Source organism: Rhea pennata, chromosome 13, assembly GCF_028389875.1.
Source record: "Rhea pennata isolate bPtePen1 chromosome 13, bPtePen1.pri, whole genome shotgun sequence".
Lineage (NCBI taxonomy): Eukaryota > Metazoa > Chordata > Aves > Rheiformes > Rheidae > Rhea > Rhea pennata.
In genome coordinates, this window is record NC_084675.1 from 12,583,413 (window position 1) to 12,607,765 (window position 24,353).

At 36.2% G+C, this 24,353-nt stretch overlaps 2 protein-coding genes and 1 long non-coding RNA gene across 4 annotated transcripts in view; 2 read left to right on the forward strand and 1 right to left on the reverse strand.

Moving 5' to 3' along the window:
* The first annotated feature begins 240 nt into the window (after nucleotides 1–240).
* Nucleotides 241–3,853, forward strand: FAAP24 (FA core complex associated protein 24). Of its 2 annotated transcripts, none has more exons than XM_062586104.1 (5): nucleotides 241–554; nucleotides 785–936; nucleotides 1,604–1,743; nucleotides 2,052–2,204; nucleotides 2,853–3,853. In XM_062586104.1, the coding sequence occupies exons 2-5, from the start codon at nucleotides 825–827 to the stop codon at nucleotides 3,099–3,101; spliced, it is 654 nt and encodes a 217-aa protein (XP_062442088.1). In that variant the 5' UTR covers nucleotides 241–554; nucleotides 785–824; the 3' UTR covers nucleotides 3,102–3,853. The 2 variants fall into 2 exon arrangements, with proteins under 2 accessions (XP_062442088.1, XP_062442089.1); XM_062586105.1 differs by having other exon boundaries at nucleotides 248–302.
* A 1,544-nt stretch (nucleotides 3,854–5,397) lies between these two features.
* RHPN2 (rhophilin Rho GTPase binding protein 2) overlaps nucleotides 5,398–24,353 on the reverse strand; it is a 28,188-nt gene continuing 9,232 nt past the window's right edge. Inside the window, exons 3-15 of the mRNA XM_062586103.1 lie at nucleotides 22,473–22,601; nucleotides 19,423–19,498; nucleotides 17,957–18,034; nucleotides 17,140–17,264; nucleotides 16,007–16,173; nucleotides 13,560–13,747; nucleotides 12,074–12,230; nucleotides 11,514–11,633; nucleotides 11,221–11,415; nucleotides 10,045–10,121; nucleotides 9,212–9,358; nucleotides 8,197–8,352; nucleotides 5,398–6,877 (exon numbers count right to left, since the gene is read on the reverse strand). Coding sequence (XP_062442087.1) covers nucleotides 6,626–6,877; nucleotides 8,197–8,352; nucleotides 9,212–9,358; nucleotides 10,045–10,121; nucleotides 11,221–11,415; nucleotides 11,514–11,633; nucleotides 12,074–12,230; nucleotides 13,560–13,747; nucleotides 16,007–16,173; nucleotides 17,140–17,264; nucleotides 17,957–18,034; nucleotides 19,423–19,498; nucleotides 22,473–22,601 — 1,867 coding nt within the window. The 3' untranslated portion in view covers nucleotides 5,398–6,625. The remainder of the gene's footprint in view (nucleotides 6,878–8,196; nucleotides 8,353–9,211; nucleotides 9,359–10,044; nucleotides 10,122–11,220; nucleotides 11,416–11,513; nucleotides 11,634–12,073; nucleotides 12,231–13,559; nucleotides 13,748–16,006; nucleotides 16,174–17,139; nucleotides 17,265–17,956; nucleotides 18,035–19,422; nucleotides 19,499–22,472; nucleotides 22,602–24,353) is intronic.
* Nucleotides 6,270–14,293, forward strand: LOC134146008 (uncharacterized). The gene is made up of 3 exons (XR_009959758.1): nucleotides 6,270–7,895; nucleotides 9,220–9,403; nucleotides 14,245–14,293. It is a non-coding gene; the product is annotated as an uncharacterized LOC134146008 (long non-coding RNA).

Here is a 24,353-nt window from a genome sequence, read left to right on the forward strand (position 1 = left end):
AGCACCGCGGATTTGCTGCGGGATTGCGCTCCTCCAATCAGCACGCGCCTTACTCACCCCTCCTCCGGCCTTAGCAACCTACCAGCGGCGGGGTGCTGCCCGCCCTACCTTTTCATTGGCTTGCGGCTGGCAGAGCGCTCGCTCTCCATTTGCGGCTGCCGCTGTCAATCGTGCTCGCAGGCGCGGAGGCGGGCCCGTGGCTGCTCGGCGGGAAAGGCGGTGCCTCGCCTGAGGGGCAGCGGCAGCAGGCGCGGCGGCGGGTCTCGTTCCCTCCTTTCGGGCCGCTCGCCTTTCCCGGGCAGGTGGGTGCTGGGCGGCGGCTGGCGTGACGGGGTCTGCGGGCGTACCCGCTCCTCTCTGCCTTTTTCTCCTGAAATGACGGCGTAGCCTCGGAGACTCTCGTTTTTTCCCGAAAATCAGAAGAAAGCATAAAACTGGCAGCTCAGAAAAGGGCCTTGCCCAACAGTTGACGTATCTGGCTCTAGAGTTTTTTCAGCTGAGGGCTGGAGATGCCTCTGAAGTCAGCTCAGTAATTGAAGTTGAATTTCTCAGGGGTGAGTGTTTACCACTTTTGCATCTAAACTCAGATATTTTTGTAAATTCAGGTATTTTTCAAGTTGACTGGCAAACTTGGGAGTGGAATTAACAAAGCTCTAGTCTATATTTAAGCAAGAAAGATTTCTTACCAATTTTTATATGTTTATTTGGGGGATGAGATATGATCTATTCCAGATTGGAACAAGTTTACAAAATATGTTAGTATCTTTTTCACATTTACTTTTAGGCTGTGGCTGCCACTGAAGTAATGAGTTAAAGGAGGTCCAATGACAACAAAAGCGCACTCCCTTCTCACAGTAGGGTCTATAGTTGTCCCTTATGGACATGTGATTGGAAATGAGAAATGGAGAGGGTCAGAAATATCCCAAAGGCTACAAGGTGAGTACAAACAAATTGGGAGAAGGAAAAAAAAAAAATCAAGCAAAGCATTCTATCTCCTAGTATTGTTAGATTGGCTAGAATATGTGTTTACTCTGTGCCTGACTGGTCTTGTATTTGAGATGAATCCTACGTTAGTAGACTGAAAGTTCCTGTGTGTCTGCTATGTATCTATGGTCAGTAGTATCATATCTTCATACTCCTTCTGTAGTATAGAGAAGAAGCAGAACTATCTGCTTCTTGGGAACCGCAGCAGTGAGGCTATTACAAGTATGAACCTCTACTGAAATCCCTTCAGTTTACATGGACACTGGGACCATGCTGTCTCCTGTTGGCTCAGCAAACTAAATCAAGAAGATACTTTCAGAATGCTACATGATGTGATTGATATGATGATGTTTGTTCAGGCCCAGAATTTACGCAGAAACTACCCTGAATTTGTAGTTTGAAAGTGTTATTAATCGGCATTGGTTAAGGCACTGTGCAGTGCTCTGGATTGCTTATACCAGTTTTCCTTTATTTTTTAAAAAAATAATAAAAAAAGAATAAAGGCTTTTCAGGAGTATGAAATTGACTGTCAAAGTTTTAAATCACTATAACTATTGACACGTTGAAATCTTAATTGTTACTATACTTCTAATGACTATTCTTCTAATAATCTCTTAAGGGAAAATTAAGCTCATTTTTGAAGATGGCTTGGGACTTGTGGATTTCTGTCTTTCAAACAAAACTTGCATCTTATATATTTCTGAAGCAGATTTGGTTGCAGGGGATGAATTCAAGCGAAGATTGGTTCGGTTTAGGAATGTAAGTATTGTGTAAAGGGAAGAGAAAGAAAAGTTTCTAATTGCAATTTGTTCTGCCTGTTCCTGAAAACGTTCGTCTTGCATGCTTTTGAGATCCTAGTGGAACTAAGCTTGCATGAGGTATTCCACCTGAAAAAACAGTAAAAATGAATAATAAATCTGTGTAATAATGCTGTATTAAACTTCAGAACTGTTGCCACTTTCTGTTCTGTTTTTTTCCCAGGCAACTCAGAAGTGTGCTCTTAGTTGCACTGAATCTTCTCATCATTGACAGTGTCTTTTTTTTTCTTTTTTTTTTTTTCAATAAAGGCTAGCAGTCTTGGTGGAATTGTAATTGTCGAGAGAACTCAGATAAGTGATCAGTACTTCTTAGCAGTACAAAAGCTTGTGGTGCTAGAACTTGGCATGGTGTTGTTTCCTGTGGCAAATCAAGGAGAAGCTTCTCAACTTATTATTCAGCTAGTAAGTTTCTATGTTAGTAGACAAGTATTTATCAAAATAAAGAACTGGTTTGGAACAGGTTGCCCGGAGAGGTTGTGGAGCCTCCTTCTTGGGAGATACTCAAAACCCGCCTGGACATGATCCTGTCTAACGTGCTCTGGGTGACCCTGCTTGAGCAGGGGGTTGCGCTAGATGATCTCCAAAGGTCCCTTCCAACCTCAACCATTCTGTGATTCTGTGATCCTATAGGAGGCAAGGAGAATTACCTGTTTTCCCCCAATCAATCTGAGAGCAGAGACAAAATGTAAAGAACTTGATGCAGATTTTGTTGTTGTTCTCTTGCACTGATTATCACTGGATAACATTCAGCTATCTTCAGTTCTCTGTCAAAACTGATTTGTGATTCTGCTTTGCTGGGAAAACTATATTCTTTATGCCCTATCTCTTTACCTTTATTCTGTTTGTAATTGCATCAAACAGATGACAAAAATCATTATTTTAATTCGTAGTTGGTATTAAGAAAACTCCTAATAAGGGCACACAGTTAATGGGAAGGGACCAGTTTTTAAAACTGTAGTGATATCCTTGAACTCTTTGAGATACATGAAACCATTTAAAAAGCTCCAGTAGAGGGCACTCAGTATCACTTACGATTTTGTTTTACTTCAGGTCCGTGAACAAAGTAAGGATCGCAATAGTAACCCCTTTCTTCGTAAACAATGTTCTCAGCTAGCAGAAGCATCAGTATTCCGGACGGTGCAGCAAATTCCAGGAGTTGGAAAAACAAAAGCTCTGCTTCTGCTGCAACAATTTGGAAGCATCCACAGACTTTGTAATGCATCTGTTAAAGAGCTCGAGCTGGTAGTTGGACAAACAGTAGCACAACAAATTTATACTTTCTTTGCCTTAAGTTCTTGACATGCATGTGTTGACATTTTCTCTTTTGGAACATAGAGACTTTATTTATGTTCCTTGTGAACTCTTAAGATTTTGTTTTTAATAATCCTGGTAAAAACTGAAGGGTGTTGAGTAATTGTGTAGGGATTACTGTTTTGCTTTCTCTTTATAGCTACTCTGCTCTTGTAGATAGAGCTGTAATCTTGCCTTAGAATAAGGGCTGTAAAGGGTTTTGCATCTGTCCTGTGTGAAAAAGTGAGAGAAAGCTGTCTGTTTTTCAGTGATCACAGAAAAAAAACAATTTCTATATTTATTTGTCTTCCAAAAGTAAACACTTTGTTAATATGTAGGTGATGTTTCTTAAGAATATACTCTACAGGTTACTGTTTCAGGAACTTTTAAGTAAAGGATAGATCTACTGCACTCTACACCTGTGGACAAGCACAGACAAGTATGGCAATTACTTCCTGTTGCATGATTGAAAAGATAACACAGTACTTGCTACTGAAGTTATATCAGCTCTGCTTATGCTGTACTTATTTCTAAATGTCTTTGTGAGAGGGCTTTTTAAGTTTCATGTGATGCCCAGTGCAATCACTTTGTTCACAGAATGTTTCAGAGTACTTTTGGTTTATTACTTTTGGAGGTTCTTCAGAAAGTGTTGGCTGAATATGTATTTGACTTTACACTGTTTCTCTAGATCCTTTTTCAGTTCACGGGGTGTTATCAAGTTTATTCCTTTGTGTATAATATTCAAAATATTGGTTAATTCATGTTTCATTCTCTTTTTAATATAGGTTGGGATAGTTATACATGAAATAATGTGAGAGGTTCTCATAAAAATTCATGATGTTCTTCCAATATTAATCCTTCTAAGAGTTATCTGGCAAGCAAATTATTGGTGTATTTTCTTGACATCCTGCACTTTATTTTAAATGATGTTCTTATCCTATTTAATATGGGTAAAACTGTCTTTTGTTTTATACCTCTTAAGAAGGCAGTCTAAAATGCGCCTGCCTATTGGATTTTAGATCACAGTACAGCAGTAAAGCAGCTGAGCAGGGTTTTTAATTCCGTTTTGTAATCCAGAGAAAAGAAAAAGAATATACAAAATCTTGGCACCTCCATAACCAACCTAACCCATTACTTAGTGCAGATAACAAATGCTATTTATACCAATTCATTACTTAGGCTGAAAATATACTTATGATTTGGCCTTAAATATTTAACTTATTAAATAGTAAACACTAAAATTTTCAGAACTACAGAACAAGGTGTTATCATCTTACTGTAGGGAATGATTAAGCTTCATATAAATCTGTTTCTTGCTTTAGTGTTCTGGGTTTTTTTGCTTGGGTTTTGGTTTGCTTTGCCCCCTCACCATTTTGCTATGGAGACCAGATTTCACATTGAAAAGGTATGTGGCTATTTCTTCATCTGCTAATCTACTTTAAACCTGTGTTTTCAGAGTTTTATAGCCCTAGACATTTGTTGTGGATAGAAACTTGTTACAAATGCCTGGACTTTCAGAAAACTTTTCAGCAGTATAACTTGCTGTGAAATTAGTATTTGTGTTAAATCATGATTATTTTGGCTAACATTCATTGTAGAATGTCTTCAGTGAGCTCACAGAAAATACTAAGTATGCTTGTATTTATACATTATTTGGGAAGTCCAAGTGGACTTGGGAAAAAAAAAAAAAAAAGGTACTCCCTACCCCCCCCCCCAAACCACTCCTCAAAGACAAGTAAGTGTAAGGGGAATGGAAAGGCAGTTAACTATGCAGCTAGAAACCTAAGGGGGAAAAGTGTCCTGGTAGGCTAAGAGAAATTAAGAACTGGAAGGAGTTTCGTGTGACCTTGCTAAGGATTTCATTAGCTGAATAATAATTTTAACCATAGATGCAAAGTAGATCTCTGCTGCACAGAATATCAGACTGCAGGCTCTTGCATCAGACCACTATCTGACTGCTGCTTGTGCATATAATATAAAGTGCTAACACAAATATGCATGGAAAGACATTACTACTAAGAATAAGTGAGAGAACTCATTTACAGCATTTTGGGGTAACTTAATAGGGACACTCCAGAAACATGTGTTAACACTCCTTGTAAGAAGCTTATTTTATAGTATAAATTCCTGTATTACACAATATAAACTTGCAAATGAGGCAGTTTCTTTAGGCCTTTTAAGGAAGACTACAGAAACAGGCAAAGGACAGTTAAGATGCTTGCCAACAGTAAGCAGTGAAAACCTGTAAACTGTACTGTATCATCGAAGCTAGAACAGAATCAAGAAGCCACTACTAAATGGCAACATCTGATTTTATTCTTAAATAAGTGTCATTAACACATTTATACCTGTTATATAAGAAACTAAATGGTAACTTAAAAGTTTATACCCAGGCACAAACTTTCCCATTATTTAAGTTTTGAGTATCAAACAGCATGTATCTACTCTGTAGATAGCATCTTTAACTAACACTACAGTGTTAGCAATTTTCAATTAATCAGAAAATAGAATCTCAAAAAAGGAGCAACTGTATGAACAACCTTTTGATGCCTTCTTTTAATTATTTTTAATAGATGTAGCCAATAATTCCTCATAAATTGTTCCAAGGGGAGAATTTTGTGTCTCTTAAGGTTTGTACTTGGCCCTCTAATAAATACTCTACCACTTAAGACTTCCAGGCACTGTTTTCTCATGTTTTAAGAGTATCACCACAGTTTATGTACTTTGGATTAATATTTCAGAATTGGAATACTTCAGTTTTGAGATTTGTTCTACATTATCAATTTTAGCCAGACTAATGAAATACAAATCTTTAATTAAGCAGGCTAAATAATTTCAAGTTTGGAATAAAGCCTGTTTTTAACAATGGAATAAGCAGGCATTAAAAATGTAACCAGATCAGAGAGAGAGCAGAGTCAAAGCCTTTTGTAGTTGAAAAGATCTTCTGACTTTTAAGCCTTCTAATTCTTTAGCAGAGTGAAATTAACAACTATTTAACAGAATCCATTTAGTAGTCCCAAAGACCATGTCTACGCATAAAAAGAGTTGCATTACGCTCCCCTTGGCACAAGGCTAGTCTCTGAATAACATTTCTCCAGTGCTGTTTGTCCTTAAGATCATTATTTAAAGTAGTTTAAGTGATTTATTATAAATTCTAAACTTTTACAGTGAAATTATCCTTCAAAGTGTACCTTATTCTGCATGCAGCATCAAAGTTTGTAATAAATAACTCCCATCTATAATAGCCATAAAATTAGTTATTATAGAATATGTTGAAATTCAAAGGAATCCAGTCCCCATCTAAGTAACTTATATAATACCTCCCAAACCACTTTGTTTAGATCTTAAAACTTTAAATGTGAGGTTTAGAGTTTTTGGCAGCATCTGACCTTTATAGTGGTTCAAATACTCAGTAAGCGAAGGCAACATTTGTCTGAATTTACAAATGTGTATATAAAGATGACATCAATGTATTTTTTTTTTTATATACATTTTATGAATAACTTCATGTTAAACGGATCCTTCTGGAAGATTCAGTATAATGAACTTTCTGTATTCAGGAGTGTGAAGGGAGAAAGCTTTTTCTTTATCTGAGAACTTCCAGCCACAGCTGAAGGAAGGCAGAGAGTACTTGCAGCTTTCTGTCTATTTTTAGTTCCCCAACTTAGAAAAGGCAGTTTTGGTGGGGCTTTCTTGGTCTGATCAATCTTATCTTCTTCCATGGCTAAACAGATTAGGGAGTAAGTCTTCTGCATTCCCACAGAGTAAGTTGCACTCTTACTATGCTGCAAAAAGAAAAAATACATACATACGTACATACATACATATATATATATCAGTTACCTAAAAGGGATCAAAAATGCAACAACAGAAAGCAAAAGAAGATTATTATATGAGTAACTTTCCAGACAGACTACAGAAAACTTTTTGTGCTAGTTACACACTAATTGAACACAAGGCCCTTCAGAGTACTGAGATTTTGGTATTTTGCCCATGCAGAATTAAGGGATATGATAGGCAAACTGTAAAGGTATTTGTGAATTTAGACATGTTGTTCCAGCTAGCTGTTCTAGAAGCTAGTCAGTGCTGTCAAGTATACACAATAACTTCTGCAAAGCTCAAGTATGCAGACCTTGCCTGAAGGGGAGTCTTTGTTGTCTTCAGTGTCCAGAAAGTGTTTTGTTGAATGCCCAGCAAGCAGGTTTCATGTTAGTTGCAACGATTACAAGAGCTACTGTAGGGCGTTCTGCAGGGATACTTGGAAGGCAGGGCTTTCTCTGTCTTGTCTAAGCTATGCACTGAAGCAATTTGTTTATATTCTAACCTTTTGTGCCCAGAAAGGGCCTTTTGTGTCAGAAGGGTAGGAATGCAATTCCTGGTTTTCAGTAATGCAAATTAATTTTTTTTTTTTTTAAGTCAGTAAGAGCCACGATCACTTCTAAGGTGACACTGTTTAAGTGTAAGCTTGCAGGGTATGCTAGAACCATGAAGTACTGGATTTAGCTGAACTACAGGTTCTCTCACACTACAGATAAGTTTAAATTATGTAGAGTTTAACATTTTTTAATCTTTTGCTCACTTTTCCCTTAGACTAAAGCAGCTTAGTACAATAAAGAGTCCAGCAAAATAATAAATGTTACATTAATCTCTGAATGCAGACTGCAAAAGTCAAGGATGATTATGTTAATGGTGAATAGAAGATGAGCACATAGTCTTGGATGCTGATTATTGTTTCATTGCGACTTTTTCTAGGCTAAAAGGACTAATGTTTTCACCCTCTGGGACAAGTTAGGGGAAAATAAGGTATGTCCTGGAACCTATAATGTAATTAATCTAAGTAGTTCCACTACCAAAAAAAAACAAAACCAAAAAGCTGTAATTCTTACGCATACAGGCTGCGTTTTACCTTGATAAATAATAATGCAAGTTCCATCCATTTAAATCAATAGTTTAAAACTGAATATATGACTGAAAGTTTTATTTTCATTGGTGAAATGGTATATCTGACTACATTAGAGAAAACAGTAATCAGGGACTGAAGTGAGAGTTTTTTCCACTTTTCTGACCCTTCAAATCTGCAAAATAGATTTGCCCCATTACATACCATAGAAGCTGTTGTATCTTGAGAACTGATAACCTCAATCTCAATGTGCTGCTCTCCCATGCTTTTGAATTTTTCCAGCACCTCATTCACTCCAAGCCATTTGCAATCCACACCACCAACTGAAACAATGTAGTCACCTTCTTTTAGGCCCATCAACTGTCAAAAAATTTTGCACAGATTATTATCTGGAATTACAAAGATGTATAAGATGTTTTTGTCATCATACAATATCTGCCCTAAAGGCATTTCCCTCTTAGAAGACATAAAACCACTGTGTAGCCAGACAGGTGGAACAGAAGTGTATAAATAGCATAAAAGCAACAAATACAACTTTTTCAATCACACAAATAATCTTTTTTGAATTACTGTTGATAAATGTGATTTTGGCCTAAATACTCAGGTATCAGCTCTTTTTACATCCTTTTCACCTTTCTCCTAAAATAAGTGAAACCTAGTTTTAGCTACTCTGTCATCTTCCATGAGACATTTTCTCCAGTTCTTATTTCTGTTTCTTCAGTATTTTTATTTGTACTTAATTGTTTCTGCCTTTGCACTATTTAAGATTTACTATTTTCTGCATATTGCTTTATCCCTTTGTTTATTTCCCAGAAGAACAATATATTAGAAGCCATTAATACGTTTTTCCCCTCTTTTCCTGTGGGCACATCCCACCTGCCCTTCCTGATCCTTATCCTTTTTGTTGTCACTACCTTCCAGAGTCTTTATCCCTTCCAACTTCCTGAATTAGAAGGGGAATAACATATTTGCTTGTATTATTTGGGATTGTATCTATGGAGTGTGAACAGAGGAAGAAATCTGTTCTAGTTTAATGTTATGTCAAGGATGCAGAGTCTGCAGAGGCATATATATCAATGAAAAAACTGTACAGATGATATGAATGGACTGTACTGATATATACTAGAAGTCAAGAAATCCTCTATACACCAACATAAGCAAATTAAAATTATATTTAAAAATCTGGAGATAAATGTTCATATTGTACCGATTTACTTACTGCTGCAGAACAAACTGGATCAAGACAGTAAGTCTGTACTGGCGAGCCTCCTTTAAGACTGAATCCTAGCTCCCCTGCTTCACAGCGGAAGCGAATGGCACACGGCGCTGTCCACCTCTGCTTGGCTGAGAACACGGACAGCGGGCCCTGTGGGTTACATAGCAGCAGGCACATGATGGTTTATTCTCATTTGTAAGTAAGCATTTTTAAGTTATAATGCTCTTGAGTTCATCTTATGTAGGTTTTATTCAGGTTAACTCCCAGCTACTTCCATAGATGTAGAACAGTGGGATTTATCCCAGAAGTTTAAGATGTCTCTTTGTGGGGTACTTCAAAGGGAGTAGGGTAACAGCAACACAGCCAACCTGTTCTGAAATCTATGTTAAAGCCTGCAGCGGGTTCCGAAATCCTGTATCACTTCATTTTGAAGAAGATAAATTGATTCATGAAACACCAGATATTTGGATCCTAACTAGAATTCCTATTTCCCAGTGATACACAGGAAGCCACCTGAAAAACAGGCTTTCCTTGTCTCCTAGTACCCCTGTTTCTCCCCGCCAATGAGGTAAATGGGATATCCACTGATTCTTGATAGGACTCTTAATGAAGCTCATCAAGAATGAATGTTGTGCAGTGCCACATACAATCAATATTTTTATTCTTTGCATCTCAAGCTAACTTACATATCTGAAGCTAGGAGTGGTCTGTAAAATAACTTCTGAAAAAAAAAACAGTTATAATGGTTTGGGGCTAAGATACTTGGGTCATTTCTCTCACATTAGACTGAACATACACTCATTAGCAAAGTGACAAAGCATCAGTATATTACATACCAGCTTGTGAAAGAAGTCTTTAACTTTCACTTTGGAAAACTGAGGAGCAACTGTTTCTACTTTATGCTCTGTTTTAGCTAAAACAAAAGGAAAAAGAAATTAATTTTCTCTCAAGTGTTAATGATATAACTATCCTAACAAAGAAAGAATAAGGATACAGACTTTTTTTTTGCTTAAATTCCAGCTAGATGGAAGTTTCTCCTTAATTCTTACTAGACTATAAAAAAGTCATTAAGTAGAAATATATAAGACAAATTTCTAAATAACCTAAATATATCTTCAGAGCTCACATTATCGATATAGAAAGCTTAAAATACTCTAAAACAAACAAAACTATACTATTCTCCACTTGAACACTTTTTTTCTTTGAAAAATAATTAAGAAAATCCTGTCTCTTTCTCACAACTCCCAAAGAGGAAATAGTTGTTATCAACTGGACTAAGGTAGGAAAAACCAACAGTAGTAGAACTGAATTAACAACTTAAACCAAGTTAAAACCTTTGCTACACTAAACAGTTATTAGTCTTTCCTCTTATGATTTTAGCTTTCAAGTTTCTCAGGGGTGGGTGCATGTAGAGATTAGCTCATGAGATAGTAACCTAAAAAAACCTAAAGTCACCCAAACACTAAACTGAATTCTAAGTAGTATCTCACTGTTATCTACTCCAAAATGGAGGCCATCTAAGAGGTGGCCAGAGATGCACACTGTAAAGCAGCTATAACAAAATTAATTAAAATGTGATTGGGAAAACATTTGAGATCGGATTCCTTACATATTTTACAAAATGTATGCCTCAAACTGATTTCTTAGCATGATCCAAAGATTCTTTCCTCTATCAATCCCTTAAAAAGAATCATGAGACATTTGCAAATTATATAAATATTATTTCATAAAAATACTAATGCTGGTTAAGGTAGGAAGAAAAAAGTAGTTTCAGATGCACAGAAAAAGCTTCTTTGTTTAGCCATAAATGCTGAATTGCTTAACTTTAAACTCTATTAAAAGGCTGCATCTCTCAGACAGGAAGAGAAGGAAGGATAGCTCAAGACTTTCTGAAAATGAAACATTACTGACTGAGCTTGGCTCAAGACTTTCTGAAAATGAAACATTACTGACTGAGCTTGGGCACCTGATTATTAGTTAGAGACCCTTGATTTCTAGCTGTGAATACTTACGAAGTATATCTGGAGCTTGCATTAGACTGAGGAAGTCATCTTCCTTCTCCTGCTGAGAATATTTGAGAAGTGAGCGCTTGTGTGCAGCTGTCAGGACCTCTTGAAGTATATCAATGTTTCGAAGTTTTTTGCACAAACTACAGACTCTTAGAGCTTCTTCATGGTAAACAATGGATTTGCGTAAATGAGCTTTCCCTGAATAAATCAGAAACTGTTAGCTGTCGTCCAAGAACACAATAAATACAAATTAGTTCTCAAGCATCATCCATTAGCTGGATGAAAGTGACAGTTACCTAATTGCTTTCTCTGAACTTTGTCCTTTAAAATGGTGAGAACCATCAGCCCTTCTGGCATGTGGTCATACAACTGGGACAAGGCTTTCTCCTGCTGATCTTCATCATCACTGGACTGCACTATAATGATTGATATAGAACATTAGCGATTACATGTTTCTTGATGCCCAAATCCTTTAGGTATATTGTGCAATAGTTGCTATTTTCTATTCAAATGTGGAGAGAGTCTTTAATTACAAGTACGTATGGATGGGAATTTCAAGTTTTGTATCAAGGACTTGTATCAGTTTTATCATCTTCAATATGTAAGTAATGCTTACATGCCAAAACATATATGTAAGAATTGAACAACTTAATAGCATACAACAGATACAGCATTTCATGTGTTTCTGCAAAAGTTAGTGTATTGTACTTTCCCATTCTTTTGTACAGGACATAACAAAACATTGCCTCATATCTGAATGGGAAAATGGCTACAAAATAACATATATTGAAACTCCAAAGTTCCATTGAACCAATAGCTGTTTATATGAGTATACAGAAAAACTTATTAGTCTCACACTCATGGTCACACAGGATGGTGGCAATGAAGTAATGCGCTAGAGCTCTGTAATGGTCTGATTTTATTTGTGCCAGTTTAGACCAGGAATAAGGGATATTCTCCTTGACTGGTTCCTGATTCATTGCAGCATTAACCAGCATGTAAACCTCTCCGACCTAAAAAAAAAAAAAAACCAAAAACAAAAAAAAAAGAGAATTAAAGTACAAGAACATGTATTTGTGATTACGAGCTCAGTTACTCGAGTACAATGTATTACATTCAGCCTTAAGATAATGTAATGTGCATCGTGTCAAAGGGGCGGGGGGAAAGAGAGTGCTATAAGGGCAGGTAAAAAGGTGAAACTAAGCTTGGGGAAAATGTGAAATTCCATAGCTGACTTTCTTCTTGCCCTAGTCACAGAAAAATAATTCTATAGGAGAATAGATGAACTAAGTCAGTCAATCTATTTATATGGCTTTAGAGAGTTCAATAAAAATAACATATAATAAAAAATTCTTTAATTTGAAAATTAATTTTGTCATATCAATTCAGCTGATAAAGAGGGTTAAGCCTATCGCTTTAGATTTGCCTTTAGCTTCTGAAACTATGGAGTCTTATCTAGCTCTAAGTTGGTGTGGTCTAGCTAAATCTGGGCTACTATCTTTTATTCAAAGGGAATAAAGCAGCTTTTCATGCAGTGAACACTGCTTTAATGGATCAAACAACTTCACCTGGCAGAATCAAAAAGTCTTGAAAAGCAGCTGATGACTGCTTACAACTAAGTCAGGGTGGCTTCGCAAAGTTGGTAGGAACGGCTTTGCCTACTTCAATTAGTATGGAAACAATTAAATACCCACTATTCTGAAATGGCTCAGAAAGCATCTTCGTATCATGTATTTTTGATGTCATAACCTCCACCAAATATGAACACTACCTTCTGGGGCATAGTCCATCTCTCCATTTCTTTAATGCAACTCTTAAGCTAGTACTTAGCTATCCATCTGAAACCCCAGCTGATTCTGTTCATCTGGACAGCCCCCCTCCGCCTTACCATTTAGTTATTCTTTCGGACTTCAGCTCTTTAGATTTGCATACCCTCCAGCTGCTGGGAAAGTGCAGCCAGGTTAAGTGTTCAGCAGTTACAGAGAACCACACAAACAACTCTGTCCTTTTATATGTTAATCCATGAATAAGAACTGTACTGTTTGAAAAAGCAGTATGCTAAATTCATTGTAAAACAACTTGGAAAAGTTCGCTGCCCAAGTGTTCCAGCATGTTTCTATTGAAGTTCAATTAAAAAAAAAATCTAATAACATTCTAATATAACAATGTTCATATTGTAGTATTCACATTTTCACCCTCTGTTGTAACTTGTCAGCTGTGATTTGTTACTTTTTGTTTTCCGTAATTGTTGTTGGCACTTAGGTTTAATAAAACCTGTTAGCTTTAGCTAGTAACACAGCACTGGAAACAGTTATTTTAAAGATTAAAGTCTTTCATTTTACCTTTGCAACTTCCTGTGTCATTTTCACTAGTGTGAAAAACTCATTGCATATTCCAGGGAGACAGATCTGCTCGAAGACACACTCTTGAGCTTGAGCAAGCATCATTTTGACTAGTACATTCAGCATAGCTGGGCTCATGTCATAACTTGGTGTGTGAGTAAAAGTATCCTTTAAGTAGCTCAGGACTCCTGAAATTATCAAATAATTTAGTATGTATTACTAATAGAGAAATAAGTGAACTTAATTCATTAACAATAAAGTTCATTTTTAATTAAAGTTAGCACATAGAATAAGAAATTTGAAAACATACTTTCTAGGAATTATCCAAATTAACCTTATCTACCTGAAGGCATTCTTGGTGAACGTGAAATTAAATTGACCTCCTAGTTTTTCTTTGCATTCTAAATGTTCTTGGGCAAAATCCTTAAAATTATAATTTAGAGGAGCAACAGAAGCTGCAGGTTTTAAGGGCAGTACCTTCAGATTTGCTCATAACGGTTTTTTTTTCTTCATTTTAAGAGCTATGTCCAACTGAATGTGACTTCTATACGGGGGCGTTAGGAGAAGGCTTGTACGTAGGACAAAAAATAAAGATCTACACCACTGTAAGAAGGCAAAGGTAGATCCTTTGGATGAAGGGAAAAAATAAACCTACAAACTTATTAATTACGAATCTTCTTTTCAGATGTTGCTAAGTACATTGAGTGTCCCAATGAAAGTTCGGTTCCATCCTGTAAGTAAACTAGAAGAATATACTTAATAGGGTAGCACTATATTCTGCTACCAGTATATTAATTCTTTCTATCACTTATCAAATTAAAAACAAACACTAACTGTAGTGCAAACATTAAGTAACAGCTGCACAGACGGAAATGTAACCTTCAGCATGCATGTCATCCAACTGGTTTAATGAGTTCTACTAGCCTGATAATTGCTGATAATACTGCACAACAATAAGACCTCTGCTTTACAAGTGTCCCACCTTCTGCAATCTTATTTCTTATTGCTACTTTCTGTTCTGGCCTGACTGTGCTATATTTCCTTACTACCAGGTTTTGAGATCTTTCACCATCTATATTAATATTTTTTACTTTATAAAAATGCTCTTACACAAACTTTAATTATATCCATCTCTATGCACCTTTGCACTGTACAAAAACTTGTCAGAGACATCCAAGGTACCAATGGACTATACTGTCTTATGAAAGGAACTGAAAGTACAGAAAAATAATTTTCTTTTTTTAAGGCCTGAACGTATTTCTGCTTATCTAGCAGGCACATATAAACCAAGAACTTTGTTGAAGATAAACTCCATGCAGCAATTTCCATTCAGGGCTAAGAAACAGCTAATACATGATCTGCATCATGTCTTAAGCAACATAATGAACAATGTTATGGAACCATGCACAGGTACAAAGAAATGCCTCCTGAGCACATTGGTTTGGGGCCCTGCAAAGGTACTGTAGTAATAGATTATATATTTCAGCTTGTGAATTAATACAGTTTGTTGAACTGAAAAGTAGTGATTTTATTTGTAAAATGGAAAAAGTAGAAGCAGAAAGAATTTTCTCAGGTACTGAAATTTATTTCAGATAAAATATAAATGTAGAAAAATAAAAACGTATTTTAAAATGCACGAAGAAATATTATCAAGGTTTCTGGATACCTTTGTGTATTCAAAAGAGGGGTTTTATGACAATCCTACTCTGTGGTACATGGTTTGCAGCTGTTAAAGCCATACATACAGTGGAAACCAATAGTCACAGACTGTTAATGCAGCAACAAAAAGGTACATATTGATTACATAGATAATATCTGTAAAGCTGTATTTGTAGCACTGGTGACATATACAAAAATTTAGAAAATATGCTTGAAGGAAAACAAAATCTTCTATGACATGTTTGTTTAAGGGATATAATTCCCTTTACAAGAATTTGTTTTTTTCTTAGTTTAAGTCATTGAATATTTTGAATCTGTTTGCCTTTGAAATCTATGGAGAACAGGTAGACAGTGTCAAAAAATGGTAATTTAATATGAGAACACAGTAAGATTCATTTTGAAGACATCATATGAAAAATTGTGTTTTAAACCCTTTATCAACCCTTAAAATTATTTCTTGTATAGATTTTACACCAATGTAATATCATGGAGGGCAAAGCAGCTATGCTGGCAAAATGAAGAATGAAACAGTTAACACTACAGCTATTGCTCAGACCTTTGAACGACAGCTGATTAATCATTAACCGCAGCATTCACTGTCTTTATCAGCATATACAGACTGCAGCTCCAGGTTTTCAGTTAAAACTTTGTGTCAGCTCTTCACTAGGCTTCCCCATTCCTCCTTTTTTGTGTGAGGAAGTCAGTGGGAAATTCAGAGATCCGCAGGAAGTCAGACCGAGATTTGGAACATTTGCATTAAGACTTTCCCAATACATCTAGATTTGTACCTGCTGCTCTCTGAAAAGCGTCAACTGCATTTTCAAGCCCAGTCTTGGTCTGACGGTTGCATCTTGTGCCAATCTGGGTATAGAGGGCTCCAATATTAAATAAAATACTTGCTTTCTCAAGCAGCAGGTTTTGCTGGCACACCGGGACGCCTGTGAAGGAATCGTACCTTTCGAAATGAAACAAGAAGTGTTAAGATAAGCAAAGTTCACGGAAACAACAGATGTTTTCGTTCTGTTTTTTTCAAAAGAGCAGCAGAATTCTTAATGATTGTTCTGATACAGTGAAAATAATGGTATTTCTAATAACCTTTATGTATTCTGTGTACAATCCATTTGCCATGCCACAAACTAGACCAAACTAGAGGATGGTTTTATTTGAGGCTTACTTTTGAGGGGGTTTTAAAGCAACACCTCTGCAAGCACATTGTATCTAACTCAAAGTCCTTATAAAACAGATACCAGAGGCCGACAATACACTGGGGAAGTATCCATGTGTGCTTGCCATGTTCTCATACTTCTTATTAGGCATGCACTACTAGATGCTGCAAAACATCAGCTATTGGCCTGGTCAGATCACCTATAGCTCATACTTTAAAGTTCTTGCAGTTATGACTAAAAATTTAGCAATTCTTCTTCACTGCATGGTAGTCATCTCCTTTTCTCATCATAAAAATCAAGGTTTTGAATTCACAGTCCAGCCTTGCTAATAGTTGTAGTAAACCTACCACTGCAGTAACAAATTATGTTACTCCCATTTTCTGGCCCCAGTGCTTTCCTCAGCAAATTGAAGGCGGTGAATTAAGGTCTAATCCATTCCCAGTCTGCTCCATGTACCAAGGTTCAGAGTCCAGGAAACATCTACAGTTGTCTAACATGAAGATTTTTTTTTCTCTCTTTCCCTTATGCAAACCTGTAGCTCAGGTCATAATCTAGCCAATGACTTCACCCTAAGCACGGAAAAGGCTTTATTGTATTCAGGTTTACTCTTAATACTAAGAAAGCATTGACCACATACACTGAGGGTGAGGGTGGGGAACATGACACTGACATTCTTCAAATCAAATAGAAGACAGGTAAATATTAACAACATTCTGCAAAACAAAACAAAGGACAAACATGAACTCCGCACTTACCATGTAAATAAGATCCCCATATACCTGGTGGGTGGAAAAAATCTGCTTTCTACATAACCAAGTTGAAGAAAATAGCTGATCAGCATCTCAATACCAGCTTCATCTCGGCTGGGAGTACGGCAGGCCTTAAAATACAATAGATAGATTAAAGCAAAGTACACCTGTTGAGTTACCAGATGAATACTGAAACACCAAGAATAAAGCCCTGCTTCCTTTGGACTTCTGCATATCACAGAAATGTGTGGAATGTGAAACAGTAAGCTTAAGGCCTTATGGATGCACTCCAAATATGAGTTTTCCAGCTGTACAGAAGCCCATAACCTTTAAGGAAGTACATGGGAGGTGTATTTGGCAAGCTTCAGAGTTAATAAAACAAAGACTGTAGGTGTTTTATGAAAGCTAGAAGGAAATCTTATGTTTCCAGTATAACACTGGAAATAATCAGTAATTAGAAATAACCGTCATTCTGTAACAGCCCTTTACCAGGTGCATTCACTTCAACATTCATCCTGCTGATTTTAAAACACTATAAACTGAAAAATAAGATGACTCTGGGTTTACAAAGTTTTCTCAACAGCTCAATAATTTTGCATAACTTTTCTATTCATCCTTTTCTTTACTTCTTCTTTATTCAGATTGTACAGCTGTTTGATGATGGAGATTCATGTTCCGTATCTCGGAAGTAAAGTCAGTACAAATATGGTCAGTTATGAGTAAAAGTGGTATAATCTGATTACATACAAATGCTGTTATTTACAATTTTATTGGAGATTAAAACTTGATCTAACAATTCTCATTATGCCATACTTGAACTTACTTGTCTTAGATCCATGAGATCTGCTATTTCATCTTCATACTCAGAACCATCTTTGCTATAATGTTCCAGAATAAAGTCCTAAAAAAAGTAATAGACAAAATTAACCTAAAACTAACTTAAACCATTAGTTACAGACAATAAAAAATTGTTTCGGTCATGAGCTGCATATTTCCTACTTTATTCCTGTCAATGAAAATATAAAGTAGTGAGGCTACAAAAAGACATCTGAATTAATAATTAATAAGTAGCAATGAATAGTCAAGACTGAAAAAGGAATTTTTATTCTCTTCCTATTTTTACTCATTTTCTATTGGTTTAACTCTACTGTCTCTGCAGTGGGATCTCTTATAACATCTTCAGACTCCTTGTCCTAGCTAAGTACATTCATTTAGTCTTTGTTACAAGCAGGAAACAGGGATATACGTGATGAAGGGAAGCTGCACTTGGGGGTTGATAATAAATGTTAAATGGAATAGTCTAGATATTGTATTCAATCTTTGCATTTACCAAATCCAGAAAGAAGTGTGAAGAATTGGTAAGGAAGAATCTTATTGAAATTTGAGTGACATATTATATAACTAATTCCAATGTTAATTGCAGCTTTCAGTGAAAGCCCAAAGATAATTCTCTCAAAGTCTAAAGCCATTTTTTTCCTCCACAGAAAAAAACACCAAGGGATACCAAGCGCAGCTTAAAATTTCTTTGTGAAGCTCCAAATCAAAGTGCCACTTGGCTTGATAATGCTGCAGCACTTAACCATAGAGCATCGCTGCCAACTGCCTCATTCGCCTGCCCCTGCAGCTGATAAATGGACTCAGCTGTGGTCAGCTGTTTACGTAAGTACAGCATGAACCCAATTTACCTTAAATATGGCAGATTTTGAACAAGCCATATTGTTCAAAAATACAAAATCTGAGCATAACGTGATCAGATTTATCAGACACAATTTCTTTTAACTGAAGCTCCTTCATTCAGCATATTTTAGCTAGGCCTTCTCCCTTGACAGAAAATTCTAAAAAACAAGGATAGAAAATCCAGATAACCCTACAGACACCAAAGGGTGCCCAAGCTCCACTGCAGGTTAAAGAGAACAAAACTACACCAGAGTAGTCAACATATTTTTTAAACTGTAAGAGCTTCTCAACAAGAAAGATTTACTTCATTTGCACTTGTAGCACTTAGTATATATCAAGCACAGTACCAATGATAAAGCCCTCATTTCCACCAAGTGCACCAGCAGAAAGCGCACACAGTTTTCTATTCAGACAAATACAAAACACAAAGCAGCTTAAGAACTCAAATAATTGCTGGATAATATTCAAATACATTGCTATCTCAAGCCCTTTATGATGGTAAGTAAAACAAAAAACATTTTGTATGTAAATTATGCTTACTTCCTAAAAAAAAAAAAAAATCTGAAATGCAAGTTATTTCTCTTCATTTTAACTATTTATTCTGAAATTTACCTTGAGAGAGACTGTAAAGTCTATTTCTTTGGTTTCCTTCAGGCCAAGAGGTATCAAGGGAATGCTGAAAGTCTCTCTGTAAGAAGAAAAACACACACACACCCCACAGAAATCATTGTTTTCTATTTGTTCATAGATAAGAGATTTAGTTTTGTTCCCTGTGATGAAAGAAAGTTAGTATGCTGATAGGTGTTTTTACATAGCTTATAACAACCTCTTAAAGCCAAAGCCAGTCTGCTTAATGGTCTGTGACTCCTGGAGGGTAGAGTGAGGAAGGCTACTTGCATGCACCTTTTTAATTTGAGCCTATTTTTCTTCCAAGGAAAGGAGACTCTCAAAGCCTGTTTATTGCAATGGAACTCAACTTTTCTACACCTGCACAAATTACATAGACAGAAAACAGCTTCACAGCTGCTATGAGATCTCTCTTGTTAAAAGCTAAGGTAATTATCAGTAATTATCAATAGTATTTTACATCCTATCAATGGTTTCATGTGTAGAAAAGATACATGTGTAGTACAGGGAAAAGCAGGGCCAAGGTACATCAACTTTAAAAATGAAAAAAAAATCTAAGATTAGGATGTCTGAGAACTACTTAGCTTCTAAACAATTCCTGGCGTCAACCTCTAAAATATCAAAGGATGGAAATGGTGACGTTCGAAAGAAAAAAAAAATAAAAAAGATCCTCAAGAGAATACACATTTGTATCATGATCATATTAGCAAAAAACTCTAACGGGGCTATTATGAATTTAAAAAAAAGAAAAAGAAAAAAGCACCATTTATTCTTCAACACAAAAGCTACTTATATTGCTCTTCCTCTAAACATATTACCCAATTTAAAAAAGAAAGATCAGAATTGCTTACAGGCATATAGTTTGTTTAGTAGATTTAATGGATTAGTATCTAGCAATTATTAGATTTATGTGATACTTTCCTTTTTCCTCCAAACAACTGATTCAGTCTCTAAGCATTGTTTAGAGTGTTCCTTTAGCAACTACAAAATACCATGGGTGTGTTTCATTTATAATCTTATCAGCAAAGGCAGCAAAATCACTTTCTCATTGCTGAAAATTCCATGTGGGGAAGGTGGGAGTAGCAGTGCAGCTTCCTCATTAAAGGAAGAGTCCTAAAACAGGCTGGCACAATCTGAAAGCAGCTGTACTTGCTCAAGAAAGGCTTCCAGGGAATAGAGCACAAATACCACTGCAGGAAAGTGCAAATAATCTGATTTCTGGCAAGACTTTCAGAATAAACCATAGCACTTTCATAGTAGTTTATAGCAAGAATTTCTTTTCCGAAAGGAAATGAAACACGCAAAAGAAACCCAGAATCTGTACTGATTTAGTCTTTCGTACACTTCACAGTTTCTGCAGACAGCAGTGTTATTCAAAGAAACTGAATTTCTATTTTTTAAATTTCTAAAGCGTCACGCCCATGGAGTCAGCATGCAATACTTTATGGAGGCCCTGGGCAGATAGGGAGGAGGCTCTGGTTTTCCAGACAGAACAGAAATGGTGTCATGCTACTCAACCCAGCTCAGATGTGTGCAAAAAGACAAAAACAGCCCTTCAGGTAGATATAACACTGTAGAGTGATGAAAATATACAGTTAACCCTTCCAGTAATGTGCATGTGACCTCATCTTGATGACTACATGCACAATAGATTCAGGGAGCAACTATTAATAGGTATTTGCTATTAAAGCAAAATAAAGGCTGGACAGATGTTAACAGATGGAGTGGACTACACTAACTGGTGGTACATAAAAAGCATCTACAGCTTAGAATGCACAGCATCACAAAGAAAAGAAACAATTCAGAACAAATTGGGGAAGGAAGATCAGGAGAGAAGGGAAAGTATGCTAGTGTCCAGGCATAAGGACATTTTACCAGCCTTGAGGCCTAACCTGATGCTCATCCTCTGTTAAGAAGTCAGATGGTTCAAATATTCTTTAGGCAGAACAAGGATTAGTACTCTAGTACTAATCACTCTCACTCACACAGCTGTCCCTTTCATACTGCTCTCCATGTTCACACACATCTGTGAACACCAGTAAAATTCTGAACAAAAGCATTTTCTCATCAGAAAAATTGAGAGGTGTCAAAGTTTACCATTAAAAAAAAATGGGATAAGTTTCATTTGATAAAAAAAAAAAAAAAAAAGTAGTTATTTTGGATTAAGTCAGCATTAAACTGAAAGATGTTTCACTGGAGATGTGTTTAGCCCCTCTGTCTTAAAATTTCTTTATTGACCAGCCAGAAGCTTACCTCATTCTGAGATCAACAATAAGGGCCCAAAATTACACCCACCTTCCCATGAAGCACATTTGTGTCTTGAGCTGCTAAAGTTAATCCAATATTAAATACTTAGTTTTAGGTGCATCAAGACATCTAACTGGCAGAAATCATAGCAGTATTCAGGAAATGAATAATCTTTAACTTCAAAGTTTGATGTTTAAGGAATTCATTTCAAGCTCTCTAGAATCAGAATAACATTTTGGAGCAATCCTAACTTAAACTACATCTACTACATATTTCTCTTTTTCAGTCAGCTAATTCATGGACTTCTATCGCTGGAGTGCACACCTTAAAGATTTCTTAAAGTCTGCTTTGACCTCCAAAGCAGTGCTGTTGCTTTTATTCTCTAGCTAAAGGGAGGATTGTTGCATGCACTGCATTTGAGAACAGATACTATATTGCTAGGTTTATTAATGTAAAAATGAACTGAACTAGTTACCCAGCCTAATCCTGGAAGTTCTTCTTGGTGCCATGCATCTCCCACAAAGCTCACAAGCTTTCAATTCTTACAGCACTCACCTCCACAAAGGAACTCAGTATCTCAGGATTAGCACAACATACCTTTCCTAAGAGAAAGACAAATATGCGGACTAACCCTTAGTCAACAAATCTACCACCAAACATGTTCTCTGTCAAGTTCTCTGTTTTTCAGCTAGTTATTGTCCAGCATTCACATTTACCTAGCAACAGTTTTATTTCCAGTGATAAATAGAGTACTTGTTGATAATGGAGTAACTTTGCTTTCCACTTACTCTGTATTTTGATAAACCTCTACTGAGATATTAAGTCCTTCTAATTCCTCCTTTAAGATCTGCAGGTCTGAGTTTACAAAACTCAGTTCCAGTAGTACCTGTTCTCGTACTTTGTTGTTGGTGGTAGCTCTGCAGAGAGAAAGAGACACAACTTTTTTCAGTGCCAAAGAACAGGAGCTGCACATCAACTTTGCTGACCCCCCTGCTAGCATTCTCAGCATTTTTAAGATTATTTTTTCCCTTAAGAGATGACACAAGATCTCATGTTTCAGAATCTGTCAAGACAGAACCTGTGAAGTTTCCAGATAATGGCATGCAGACAGTTAGGTGGTTTGCTGTGTGCTGATTCTTTTGGTGTGATATTAGGGGTAAACTTTTTTTTTTTTTTTAAGACACATTAATTGCCAAAACAAAAGCATCTTAAATGCAGTCACTACTCTATTTTAGGATTGTGTGTTATTTTCTTCAAACAAGATATGGGGGTAAGGCAGGGGATTTCGGGATGTATTTTTTTCAAAAAAAGAGTCCCTTGTTTTATTAATTGAATAGCTTAATGATCTGTTGAGATAGCTGGTAGGGCCATTAAGAAAAAAAAAATCCTAAAAAAGTTATTCCAGAATACTCTACAATCATGTATGTAGGTTATCAAATAAGATTTTGTTCTATTTCCTTTGCCATTCATGTGACATGCCGTTTATCTACATGACAACTTTTTGGACTGCTGCTACAGCACAGCAGATACTGGTATTTAAACACAGCACCAGAGCATTGCTGTGTGATTTCTTATTTGCATATTTTAATGTGTGTATTGCATATACATACACACATTCATGCATATATATGTATGTATGTGTATAATACACATATATATATACAGACATGTATATATCTCCCTAATTCTAACCTGATTCTCCATAAAATACCGCTGTTTCAAGAGATTTAAACTGTTATCTGTAGTCACAGATATGATTTGAAGATGAAAAACATTGATCTGCATCCAGGCATAAGATACTGTATTCTTCTATTAGAGCATCTAAATCATTAGACAATAAATATTTTTGTTTTTTAAGTTTACAGCCTTTTTCATATACTTTCATTTTATTTCATATTAAAATTAAACTTTATGAATATTTAGGAATAAACTTCTCATACAGCTAGTCTGCACTTGGCACATCCTCCAGTTTTATGGAATGTTTTCATGAAGAACTGGTTGTTATTTCAAGGCTACAGCTCTAAGCTGGTGTTTCATATTATAAAGGTGTTATCTATGAGTTTTTATGCTGTACTTTATTGGACATCTGACACTGGCTAGATTAAGCAGTGCTACCATCTGGGTGAGTTTCAGAGGTTCTAGAAAGTCTTTGCACAATGTGGATTGTTTGTTTCAAGCCTAGCTCATTTTGTTCGCATTTACTTGCACTTCAGGTAAAAGTAAAGGAACCCGCATTTCCAGTTTTTCTTCAAGTCCTATTGCAGGAGCTTCTTGGTAGACAATGACTGATTTGCTGCTTTTGAAACTCGATAAAATCCAAGTAGAATCTGAAAGTTTCATTTATTTATGCTTTCTTTTAGGAAACAGTAAGTATATCTAGTCATGTGAAATCTCATCTAGTGGTCAGGTTACTTTTAAAATGGCTAACTTCAAACTTTGCAACTTGCAGATTTTAATAGTTTAACAGGTATAATTTCATTTTAGATTTTTAGAAACTTAGAAATAAGTCTGGTCCTTTAGTGTATTTCCCACTCAATTCAATAGCAACCTCAGTATTTTAGCAGTTAATACTGATTTCAGAAGCCCAACTTCAGAACACCTTTAAGCTGAATGTTAGAGTAATCAGTGTTCAATTTAGCTATTGCTGGCCTCTGTAGCTTTTCTGGAAC